The sequence below is a fragment of the Arachis hypogaea genome, chromosome 4, assembly GCF_003086295.3.
Source record: "Arachis hypogaea cultivar Tifrunner chromosome 4, arahy.Tifrunner.gnm2.J5K5, whole genome shotgun sequence".
NCBI lineage: Eukaryota > Viridiplantae > Streptophyta > Magnoliopsida > Fabales > Fabaceae > Arachis > Arachis hypogaea.
Window position 1 is genome coordinate 21156002 of NC_092039.1, and position 12959 is coordinate 21168960.

Here is a 12959-nt window from a genome sequence, read left to right on the forward strand (position 1 = left end):
GGTTCCTTCATCTCCTCCAAAGAAGTAGTGCCATCTGAGCTCTTTGAAGAGATTGCGAGTGATACCTATAAGAGATTCTGATATTTAAGTTAGTAAGGGTTTAAGCAGGTTTGTGTTGACTAGAGTTCGAAGAATTTATGAGGGTGCCAGGGTATTTATAGTTATAGGTAGTGAGCTAGTAACCACTTCTAAAGTGATTCTACCTTTGGTGGTGGATAGTTACTCCCTTTTGTTAGGAAAGTTGTTGAGATCTCATTTTTATATTAGTAAGAGAGATTGTAGGAGTTAGTTATTTATTAAAACAAGTCATGTTAAACTCATATCATTGTGGTCGACCTCCGAGAAGTCGAGCAGGCCGCAGTATGGATCTAGACTCTTTTTTTATAGATTGTTAATTGGGTTTTTAATATTTTAGTTCTGAATCTCATAATAAACTAGTATATGAATAGTATTTTTGCTCGAAGTCGAGTTTCACAAAGTCACACTCGAGCAATCAAATGATCAAGTCAAAATATCAAACTGTAAAAAAAGAGTTTGTGGTCTGAATGGTCATGTAAAGAAAATATTATTAAGTAGAATGTTATAACAATTTATTCTTCGACCAATAGAAAAAAAGAAAGCAAACTACAAAATATAAATGAATTTGATTTTTTTTTTCTTGTTTTCTGTGTGTATTAGAATATAACTAAGCAATAAGCTTCAATGATCTCTTTTAAAAATTATAAATAATAATGCTCCACATCCATATAAAAAAAACCTAACCAAGTCATCAAAGTATTTATTTTTTAACGCGTCTCTCCTCTCCCCCCAAGTTACGTGAAATACACGCGCGCCCTCCTCTCCCTCCGATCAACGTAACAGATTTATGTAAACCTCTTCTTCAACGTAAATATTCTTTTTCTTCTTATTTTCTTAAACGTTAACGATTTGCATTGTAATTTTCAGATCTGCAATCTCTGCTGCTCGTCATTCTTCTTCTTTTTTTCTTCTCTTCTACTCGTTGTTCTTCTCTGCTGCTCGTCCTTCTTCTTCCTATTCTTCTTCGTTTTCTTCTTCGATTTTGTGAATTTATCTTCTTCGTTTTCAAATTTCAATATTCTATCGAAACAATGAATGATTCAACTTCAAATCAGTTGAATGAGAGCGTTTTGGATTATTCTTCTGAAACGAATCAAGCGGATGAAGTTTGGATTATTTTTTGAATCGAATTGAATGGAATGCAATTGTTAAATTGAATTGAATGTACACATGTGTTCTGAATTGAATTGAATTGAATTGAATTGATAATCTCTAAATTGTAGGCACATATGTTTTGAATTTGATTTTATATAATGGATAATGTTCCGTTCATTTAGTACTATATAATTGTTTCACCATAATGACGTGTTCAGTTCATTATGCAGAAAGCTGTTCGAATTTGAATTTATATAATGGATAATATTCATTCATTTATTACTATACAACTGTTTCACTGTAATAACATAATCGGTTCATTCTACATATCAAATGTGATGTGGATGAATAATTTGTTTCAAAGGTCAGAATGATTTTCAAAACACTAGAAGAAGTCAAAAAATTCTACAAAAATTATTCTAAACTTATTAATTTTTCTACCAAAATAAAGAACACGACTCAAAAGAGAGCGAATAAAAATGTTCTATTGATGGATCCAAATCATTTTTTAAATATAAAATTATAAATATAAAGATGTAACGTGTATTCGACTTTGTTGAACAAATGAAATGATGCAATTACCATAATACCATCATCATACAAGCTTGATTATGTAAGAGATTAAAATTTTCCTCGCCATACTTGAGCCTTAAAATAATTTCAACCGCTTGAATTTAAACAGTTACACACTGTAATTTGATCTAATAATATTTAAAAGATCTTATTTTTGTCCTAACCATTACCTTTCTTCATCAAGTGCTAATCACATAGTATATGTTGAACGTTAAGTGGAAATTTATGTGTAGTTAATTTAATATAAAATTGATAGTTGAAAGACATAAAATAATAATTTAGTGTAATTTTTTTTTTTGTTATCATTGTCTTTTTTATTTTTATTGTAAGGACAAAAAAATTTAGTCAATAATTCACTCAATATATTAATAAATACAAGCATGCATATTTTAATTAAATGAATTAAAATGGTCATTTTCACTTAATTGAATATAATTTATAATTTATGTGCTGAATAAAACGTGATAAAAATTGAATCATCAAGAAAAATTTTTCTGCCTACAAAAGAATTCAACTGAACACATAACAATGAGGTGAATCAAAATGAGCAAATACATGGAATCGAACACCATTCATGTGTTGAATAATACGTGATAAATATTCAATCATCAAGAAAAATATTTCTACATGCACAGGACTCAACTGAACACACTAATAATCAGGTGAATCAAAATGAGCAACTCCACTGAACCGAACAACATTCATGTGCTGAATAAAACGTGATAAACATTGAATCATCAAGAAAAAAATTTCTGCATGCACAAGCACTCAAATGAACACACTAACAATCAAGTGAATCAAAATGAGTAATTCCACTAAACCGAGCAATATTCATGTGCTGAATAAAATATCATAAACATTCAATCATCAAGAATCGCATTTCTCCATGCAAAAGAAGTCAACTGAACACCCTAACAATAAAGTGAATCAAAATTAGCAACTCCACTGAACTAAATGAAAATAAGAACACATTTCATTTCAAGCCCTAGTTACGCTGTAAAAATGGAATCATAATAAGTCGATCTACTAAATGAAGCAACTCAATCCAGTAAACCTAAAATACAACTAGGAGAAATGCGAGATCGCAAGATTTTAAATGAACAGTAGTTTTTCTCATACCTTTCGCAGTATCTTTTCTTGTTTTCGTTCGTTTTTTCTTCTTTCTTTCGAAATCTTCTTGCGATTCTTCTCTAGTAGCAGTTTTCGCAGAAAACACGAGTAAAATTTGAGAGATTTTGAGAGAGATTCGAACTTCTCCAGTAATGGTTTCAATATTAAAGAAAGAACGTTGTTTCATATTCAAGGTGCAAATGAATATGTTAACGTTTTATGTGTTTGGGCGCGTGAAAGTCACGTTTCATTTAATGAGATTGAATTTTTTTAGTATTAGATCAACTTAGATAAGTTTAAATAAAAAAATTATATAAATATGTAACATGACTGAATTATAAATACTCATTAACTTTTAACATTGTATCCATATCACTCTATGTAAGCTTAGTGAATTTAACTTCAAAGAAACTCCTTAAAAGAAAAGAAAAAAGCTTAATGAATTTAATTAGTTTACATAAATTTAAAGATTATAATTATACTTCCGAGTGGTAGCTTACGCATATTAAGTCATTAACATAACCCTAAAGCACTTAACGTGCCTTGCAAGGCGAGGCCTTTAACCAATCAACATCATCGTTTTCTAATTTCTATATTGACTTCATTTTTCAGAAGACTCTCTCCTCAGGTAAACCCTTTAAATTTAAAAGCAAACCCCCAAACTATAAGAATCTTCTGTATTCTTGAACATTGACTAGCCACTATGGAGGAAATAGGAATATCCTTTAATTAGCAATTTTCTAAACTTTCCTCCTTATTTTTCTAGGGAACTTAATAAAAAAAAAACATCATAAAATTGTTGTGTAGTTTTTTTAATTAAAGAAAATGCTACGAAGATAATATTATTTAGTAGAAAAAAATTTTAAAAAAAAATTAACTAATGTTAACCTAACATTTTTCATTTTGTTTAGCATGTGTTATTGCTATTTTGGAAATATTTGTTATGCTTCATTGTCAAGAATCAAAATAGACCAAGTCAATTTGAAAGTTATTTTTTTTATTTTTATTTTTTTAATACCGCAGAAAACATGTGTTAATGCTCAAACTAATGAAGATATGAATTGATCGGCAAGAATTACTTTGTCTTTCTTTTACTTTTTTTGGTGGCGGATACCAATTTAATTTCTAATTTTAATTGTACTAATATTATCATTCAATATTTGTCATTCTTTGAAATCATTTTAAATTTAGTAGACCTTCTAATAATGAAGAGTATATTAAATAAAATAAAATAAATTACATAGGTTTGCATTTTTATATAGTTAACATGTTCATATATTAATAGATTATTAAATAATCATAGATCATGAGTTCACGTATACCATAAGAACCCGAATTAAAAAAAAGCACATTTTTCCTCAAGAAAATAATTTAAAAAAGCGTATCATGATGTAAAAATTTTCGTAAATATATAATTATTTTTTGCGCGCGTGCACACATATATAAAAGTAGATAATTATCTAAACAAATAATTTATATTTTTAATATATTAAAATTAATTTTCCTTTCTTTCTTATCCACCATTAGGGTAAGATAAAGTTTTATGTATACATCTAAGTATAAATAAGTATTTATGTTTTTATGGGAATATGCTAATTAAGATCAGATACTAAAAAATATTATATAATAATTTAATTAAATATATTAAATTATTTAATAATTTTTAATTATTATCTTTATATAAAATTATTTTTCCATAATAAATAGTCACTAATTAGATATTATAGATTGTCTCATTGTAAACGACTATTTTTCATAATTGAGTTGTATTGGCATAAATAATATGGTGATTGGCGATAACATTAAAGAGATAATAACTTAAAATTATCTTATTTAATTTAATATTTTTAAAATTTATATATCTAATATTTATAATTTTATATTTATTACATATAAAATTATCTATTTATTTTAATAGTAATTAAAAATATAAAAAGTAATTTTAAATTATTTTAGATTAATTTTTAAAAAATATTAGAATGTCATTAAAACATATTGTTTTTATCCGGCAGTTAGTCAGCAATATATAAAAATATAATTTAAAAATATGTTGTTAGATTAATGAACAGAATGAATTATACCAATAATTAAAAATACTAATAAAAAATAATAAATTTGACTCTTTTTTTGAGTCATTTTTATAATTTTTCAGACATTTTTCGTAATATAATGGAATGAGTCTGTAAAATATTTTGGGTCAAGAATTGAGATATATAGGTCAGTGTCTCCTATGACTATGAGACAAGAGCATAGTAGTTCCCCTGGCTCGTTCTCTGAACCTCCACTCTCTTCCTTTCACCTTTCGTTTACCATCTCTTTACGTCACACCCTTCACCCTTCACCCTTCGATTACGATACACAAACCTACCTCCACCCTTATTCAACTACTTCTTTTATATATTCTTCAACTCTTCTCTTTATCATACACAACACCACTTTCTTCATCCATGGTGCTTCCTCACTTTCTTCCCTTCTTCTTCCTACTTCTTGTTGTTGATGGCAGGTTCGTGGTGGAGAAGAGCAGCATCACGGTGCTGTCTCCGCACACCATGAAGGCCAAGCACGACGGCGCCATAGGAAACTTCGGTGTTCCTAACTACGGAGGATTCATAGTGGGATCCGTACACTACCCTGACAAAGACTCTCATGGTTGTAAGCCTTTTGAAGGTGATAAGCCTTTCAAGATTCACTCTTATCGCCCCACTATTCTTCTCCTTGATCGTGGAGGTAACTACTTCTTTTTCATTCTTTTCGTTGACTTTTTTTATAATCACCGTTGACTTCATTCATCGACCCCATGCTAGTTTCATTCTTATGTGAAACTCTATGATCCTGTGTTTTCTTTTAACGATTTCTGAGATTGGTTATATCTAAAGATAAGAGTCGTTGGTGATTTGTTGTATCAATGATGATGATATAATTTATGCATCTCTCGATTATCTTTTTTATTTTCTTCTTTTCTTTTTTTTTTTCCCTGTTGCTTTAATGTTTTCTCTTTTTTGTTTATCGTAAAATATTGTGTGTCCCACAATTAAAGTCTCATACTATTTCCCTTTTTGTCTTTTGGCCCTCAATTTTGTTTCTATTTATTTCTTGTTCATACACAATTCATTAATTAATCTCTCCCATTTCCGGATTACATTACAAGAAATGCTTCAACCTATCAGAATTTATTGTTTTTACCTTACTTAGCCATCAATTCAATTTTTTTAGTCTAATTCCTTTAATTAATAATTTAATAACATATTTTATCTTATATTTTTAAACAATAATAACTAACTAATAATAAAAAATAATAAATTTTAATAGTCCTCTAGAACTCTTCTTGTATTATATTCTCTTCCTTGCGGAGGAATACCTCTTTAGAGTTATTTGAATGATGTATTTGTACTTGGCACTGGCAGAGTGTTACTTTGCGTTGAAGGTATGGCATGCTCAAATAGCTGGAGCTGCAGCAGTGTTAGTAACTGACAGCATTGATGAGACCCTAATAACCATGGATTCTCCAGAAGAGAGTAACGATGCAGATGGATACATAGAGAAGATTCAGATCCCCTCGGCGCTGATCGAGAAATCTTTCGGCGACGAGCTGAAGCAAGCACTGAGCAAGAAAGACGAAGTGATGCTTAGAATTGACTGGAGAGAATCAGTGCCTCACCCAGACAACAGAGTGGAGTATGAGCTATGGACTAACAGCAACGACGAGTGTGGCGCTCGCTGCGAAGAGCAGATGAATTTCGTCAAGAATTTCAAAGGACATGCTCAGATTCTTGAGAGGGGAGGCTACACATTGTTCACTCCTCACTACATAACCTGGTTTTGTCCCAAGCCGTTTGTAGAGAGCAGACAGTGCAAATCTCAGTGTATAAATCATGGAAGGTATTGTGCGCCGGATCCCGAGAAGGATTTTGGAGAAGGATATGAAGGGAAGGATGTGGTGTATGAAAACTTGAGGCAGTTGTGCGTTCATAGAGTTGCCAATGAGAGTAACCGTTCTTGGGTTTGGTGGGATTATGTAACAGATTTCCATATCAGGTGTTCTATGAAGGAGAAAAAATACACCAAACAATGTGCTGAAGATGTCATGAAATCATTAGGTAAATGCTTACTACTTTTGCCTTTTATAATCAACACTAATCTTGTACACTAAAAATAAACTACCAAATCAGCTATAAGTGTTAGAATCTAAAATACACAAAAAATATGTGAATACAAATAAATAGTGGTTAATTTGATAAGTGATTTTTATTGTTAGTTTTTAGTATGCAGATGACTTTTTTTATCAATACTAATGTATATAACTAAAATTATGGTGTGAATGTAACAGATTTGCCTATAGAGAAAATTAAAAAGTGCATGGGTGACCCCGAAGCTGATGTGGAGAATGAGGTGCTAAAGAATGAGCAACTACGCCAGGTCACATTTTTTTCTTTCTCTTTAAATCTGAATTCAAAACTTTGTAAAAACTTAAAATCTTCTATTAAATAACACAACCTTATATATGGATTTGGTCATTCATTCTATAACATTTATAGGAGTTTTCTTTCATCTGTGAAATTCAGATAGGGCATGGATCTCGTGGCGATGTCACCATCTTGCCAACTTTGGTTATAAACGATGTCCAGTATCGAGGTTAGCAACTTAAATACCTATTTAACAGACATTCTGCTCAACTCTCAATCAAATAGTGAAGTATGCTCTATCGTCGACTATAATTTTCAGGAAAATTGGAGAGATCTGCTGTTCTGAAAGCTGTATGTGCTGGATTCGAGGAGACTACTGAACCTCCAGTTTGTTTAAGTGGAGGTTGGTGTAAAACTTTCGAGTTATGAAAAGTTTTCACGCCATTTTATCAACATAAGTATGATTTCTAAACTTATCATATTGGTTTGTATGTGCTTATCAGATATTGAGACTAATGAGTGCCTTGAAAGAAATGGAGGATGTTGGAAGGATGAGAGGGCCAACATAAGTGCTTGCAGAGTAAGGAATATCCATAACCACCATTTTTCTTTTTCTTCAAAGATTATTTATATGTAAATATCATTGCCCATGTGTGTGTGTGCTGCTTAAACCATGATTTGTTGGCAGGATACTTTTAGGGGAAGAGTTTGTGAGTGCCCTGTTGTGAAAGGTGTCCAGTATAAGGGTGATGGTTATACATCATGTGAAGGTATGCCTTCTTTTCCAATCTAACAAACGTGGTCTTCCATTTTTTTAAAAAAATTATTAAGAAAATTCAGTTCGTTTTGAAATCATAGCTTTTTTTTCAAGATTATGTTGACATCATAAGAAAACAGAGACATTTGTAAATTAAAAGGTAATAGCTAGTTTAGTTTGACAACGACAACCGTCAACCAACCTTTTTTCTGGTACGGTTGGCTTCATGGGTTCAATAATCCTATTGTGTTATTTCATCAATTTCGCATATAAATAATAATTAAAAAAAAACTCAAATTTTAAGTTTAAATTAGTTCTAATGGTTTGCAGGAGCATAGATTTATATAACATAGTTTTAGTTTTAGTTTATGATACCTATTGTAAAAGTCCTACATTACCTATTTTTCTAAGGTTTTTCTTCCTCTATTAGCATAAATACCCTTATACCCGTGTTGTGTAAGTTAAGTTATTATATGTATTCTATTCACATTGTTTAATTTACACGATAATGATTTTCTTTTTAATTAGACAATGTGAGATTTCTTAGAGTAAATATAATAAAGATGTCTTAAGGCACATGTTTAAGTTTAGTAGACATTTTTAAGAAATTTTTGAATTTTAATTTTAATAAATGAACAATAAATAGTCTAAATACATTGGGAATTTAACTTTGGAATTTTCTTATACAAAAATTTTCTTAACTAGTAACATTAAGATTTGCTTTAGCTAAATCCATATAATAAACTAAACTTAATACTATACAAATCTATGCTCCGGTTCATTTACGCTACAAATTTTTCAAATTTCTGTCTACTTTTGCAGTTTTTTCTCTTTTTTTTTTTTTAGGTGTCCTGTTTTGCTCTATAATAATACAAAACATTTGTATGTCAATATTAGTAAAATATTCAAAGCTCAAACATCTAATCCAGGGGGTCCACGGTTAATACATAATAGAGTGAACATACTACTGAAGAAGAAGAAAAGAAGAAACTCATTACATGATCTCCATTCCCCATTTAAGAGGAAACTTGTTTTCTTACATGTTTTATCTGTGATAATCAAAGAGATATTCCAGTTTCTTCATGGTGTTGCTGAGACTTGCCTTGCCTTATTTTACAGCTTTTGGACCTGCAAGGTGTTCAATAAACAATGGAGGTTGTTGGTCAGAAACTAAAAACAAATTAACTTTCTCAGCTTGCTCAGTTTAGTACTGCTTAACCAACTCTTATTCACGTTTCTGGTTGTTATAAAATAGTAAATATTTATTGAATCACTTTTCTTGTTATGCTTCAAAGCTTACTGAATTCAGTTTATGTGTAAAGGAATTTATAGTAAATGGTTGTCGTTGCCCAGTTGGATTCCATGGGGATGGATACAAATGTGAAGGTAATATCTGTTTCCACTCATGCAACTAAATGACTAATTTTGGAAGAATATAATTGTATTAAACTTCTCTTTTGGTTTGATAGATGTTGATGAATGCAAGGACCGAAGCGCTTGTCAGTGTGATGGCTGCACCTGCAAGAATACATGGGGTAGCTATGATTGCAAATGCAAAGGAAATCTTCTTTACATGAGGGAACAAGATGTTTGTATTGGTAAGATACTAAGCTCAGCACGAATAAGATTATAGTTTCAGATTAAATGAATCAGACTATAGACATGGATTTTTAAGTGACAAAATAGTTAGTACTTAATTAAACATTCAGTCTAAAACCTCTAATACCAATTGCTTCCAATGCACTACATATTCATTCAAAATTAAAGCGCCAGATTTTCCTTACTGTAGGATCCTTATATGTTTGTTCAAAGGTGGATTAGTTATTATGACCACAATAGTGTGCTAAGCTAATCTACAAACAGATCATTCAACACAGATTCATTTTACTCAACACCTTAGGACAGTAAATTTACATGATAAAAAACTTGCCTGTTAACAATGCAGAAAGAAGTGGATCAAGATTTGGGCGGTTCCTCGCATTTTTGGTGATAGCAGTTGTTGCAGCTGCCGGTTTAGCCGGTTATGTATTCTACAAATACAGACTCAGGGTAAGTTGATTCCCAGAAAACAGATGGAGCAAACAAAATATCCTCATTAAATTGGAGATCCAAGTTAAGCTCCACATTTAATTATCTCTACCTTCTTGTAGGCTTACATGGACTCGGAAATCATGGCTATCATGTCCCAGTACATGCCACTAGACCAGCAAAATAATGTAGCTCATGCCGAAACTGAACCTTTACGGTCACAAGGCACTGTATAAGGTTTTCACTCTGTCTTTGCCTTACAATTAATTTGCTTTGAGGTTTGCTTTCATGGAGAACAAAATTTTCTTACTTAACTATCTGCATTTTGCAGACATAATCTAATAATGGCAAAATGATTGAGCTACATACAGTGAAATCCAAATCAGAGAGGTGGGGTATATGAGCAAGATTGGCGATATTCATGACTTAACAGCAAAGAATGGTTCACAACTTTATAGTTTAGTGTAGGGCGATTATGCAAACTATTTCGTGCATACATAAATATTTCCTAGAATACCATCTAGTTTTTGGTTTTTTGTAAATAGAACTGTTGAGATGTAATGGCACACTTGTTTTAGTATCAGGATTCAACATAGATACTTCCCAATACAAGTAAAGACTTTGGTTCTTTTGCATAGTCTTAAAATATAACCATCTATTGTTCACCAATCAATATTTCACTCAGCATTTTGCAGTAGATGATGGTAATAAGGTATAACATCTTGTGTGCTCTTATGAGGTAATGACCAGATAGCTATCCCTGTTACCATTAATCTAATATTACTCACAGCTCTTCATTCGTGACAGTGAAAAGTGTAGCAAAGGGAGGAAACTGAAGGCATGAGAAACGGGACACTTGTATGTTGGAAGTTTATTGTAATTTAAACTTCTGTTGTGGCCTAAATGTAATTATCTATAAACTATTAATGATTTAATCTCATCCGTTAATTCTAATGTTTGATGGACGCATTAGATTTAAAGATAATAACACATAAAAAAGGTGGTCCTCTCCCTGTCTCTATACACGACGTCTTTACAGTTTCCACTCACTGAAAATACTGAGAAACTGCCATCCTGAGGAACGTCTGCAAGAAAGGAAAGGGAGAGAAACCAATCCAGGTATGAAAATCACAACTTTTAAGATCCTATTCAATTGGAGAGGAAATTCTTTTCAAAAGCATTGCTGGTGTTTTTGCAGCAGTGATTTAGAACATTAGACCTTTGCCAAACGCACAAGTAGAACAATCTTATGATAGACTTATGGTTATTGTTTCGAACATAAAATGATACCGTTTGTCTGAAAATAATCGATGCATTGGCATGTGTAAAGTTAACATACCTTAGTTGAAGGATCAATATCTCCAACTGGTTTTTCCTTCACATTTCAAAGTCCATTCTTTACCACTTCGATGCTTCTTTAGTTTGTTTCTTTTCAAACAATGAACTGAAAATAAAAACACCCATTCACTTGGTACAAACAACAATTTTATCTTATAGTACAAACCCTAAAAACATTGCTCTTGGCTTAAAAAGTTGCCATTAAGAATTCCTAACAAATCAACAATAACAACTAAGTAATTTCAGCTAAGCATTTTTAATCTAATCATGCAATAAACATTCACTCTTATCTAATTAGCAGTAACACCTTACCTTGTTTCTACTCATTCCACCGAGCAATGACGCGTTCCAGCACCGCCAAAATCCTCTCCTTACATTCTTCCTCATCATCACTGCCGCTGCATTTCTCGAATCCCAAAATTGCATTGTTCAACTCCACCGCATCCTCCACCCTCGCCTCCTTCAACATCCCCCGATAAATCCACTCCCTCAAGCTGCCACAAGGAGCCACCAGCTCGCCAGCCACCACCATGTCCCTCGCCGCCGATAAACCCTCGAACATGAATCCGTTCCTGCAAAGACCTTCTATGACGACCTCGTAGACCTGCCTGGTCGGGGGAGAGGGGGAGTCAGGGCGGCGGAGCCAGCGGAAGACGGCGAGGGCGGCCTTGCACATGCGGTTGTTGAAGTAGGAAGTGAGGAGCATGAGGGCGATTGGGGAAATGTGGTGGTGGATTTGAGGCGCGTGGCGAAGGCGCGTGAGGAGGGAGAAGGTAGGGGAGGTGTCCGGGTGGGAGGTGAGGGAGTGGATAAGTGGAGAGAGAGGGAGAGCGTGGAGAGGAGTGGTGGTGTGGAGAGCGGCGGAGGTGAGGCGGAGGGCGGTGGGGAGGTGGTCCGGTTGAGAGAGGAGGCGGGGGAGAAGGTGGTTGAGGTTGGAGAGTTGTTGCTGTGTTAGAGGAGGATAAGGACGTGTTTGGGGATGGGAACTTTCTTGCTTTGAACAATAAGAATAAGAGGTGGAATAGTGTGGTGATGGTGGTGTGAGAAATGGGTATTTCGAGGGACCGTGAAGAAGGCGTTGGAGGAAACTCATTTTGCTGCTCCTCGCCGTTGCTACTCTGCTACTCACTAGTCACTACTAAAAGTCTCAAACGAAAATGAATCTGTTTTTTTTTTTTTTTCTTTTGGTGACTAAATGAATCTGTTTTAAACACACACTTTTCCTTTTTTTTGGACGGGATCTGTTTAAAATTTTTAATTAATTTTCGCTTAATTTACTTTTCAGTTTTTATTTTTGATCTATTTATTATAAAAAAATAATTTACATCGGTTTTTGTATTTTAAATAATATATTAATGGATAAAACACTTAAATAAATTAAGGAGCTATCAATATTATTCAATAATTTTAAAATAAAAAATATTACATAGATATTCCAATGCATGTATATAAATCGAATTGATTTAATTCAAATTACACATTCTGGTATTAAATCGAATCAATTTTATTCGAATTAGTAGAGTTATTAGTAAATCGAAGTTATTAAATTCAAATTATCAAAGTTTAATATTCGAAAT

General features: G+C 32.4%; 2 protein-coding genes across 7 annotated transcripts; one reads left to right on the plus strand and one right to left on the minus strand.

The window, feature by feature from the left end:
* Positions 1 to 5024: 5024 nt before the first annotated feature.
* On the plus strand, positions 5025 to 10713 carry LOC112796480 (vacuolar-sorting receptor 6). Its single transcript, XM_025838944.3, has 13 exons — positions 5025 to 5583; positions 6261 to 6953; positions 7184 to 7272; positions 7419 to 7488; positions 7579 to 7662; positions 7763 to 7839; positions 7948 to 8029; positions 9136 to 9218; positions 9339 to 9402; positions 9486 to 9614; positions 9962 to 10065; positions 10167 to 10281; positions 10376 to 10713. The coding sequence occupies exons 1-12, from the start codon at positions 5304 to 5306 to the stop codon at positions 10278 to 10280; spliced, it is 1869 nt and encodes a 622-aa protein (XP_025694729.1). The 5' UTR covers positions 5025 to 5303; the 3' UTR covers position 10281; positions 10376 to 10713.
* Positions 8896 to 12567, minus strand: LOC112796481 (uncharacterized). Of its 6 annotated transcripts, XM_072235329.1 has the most exons (5): positions 11695 to 12566; positions 11384 to 11488; positions 9947 to 10046; positions 9317 to 9534; positions 8896 to 9144 (listed from the first exon to the last, which is right to left on the minus strand). In XM_072235329.1, the coding sequence occupies exon 1, from the start codon at positions 12473 to 12475 to the stop codon at positions 11702 to 11704; it is 774 nt and encodes a 257-aa protein (XP_072091430.1). In that variant the 5' UTR covers positions 12476 to 12566; the 3' UTR covers positions 8896 to 9144; positions 9317 to 9534; positions 9947 to 10046; positions 11384 to 11488; positions 11695 to 11701. The 6 variants fall into 6 exon arrangements, with proteins under 6 accessions (XP_072091430.1, XP_025694730.1, XP_072091432.1 ...); XM_025838945.3 differs by lacking the exon at positions 9317 to 9534; XM_072235331.1 differs by lacking the exon at positions 9317 to 9534 and having other exon boundaries at positions 9947 to 11129.
* Between the last annotated feature and the right edge of the window lie 392 nt (positions 12568 to 12959).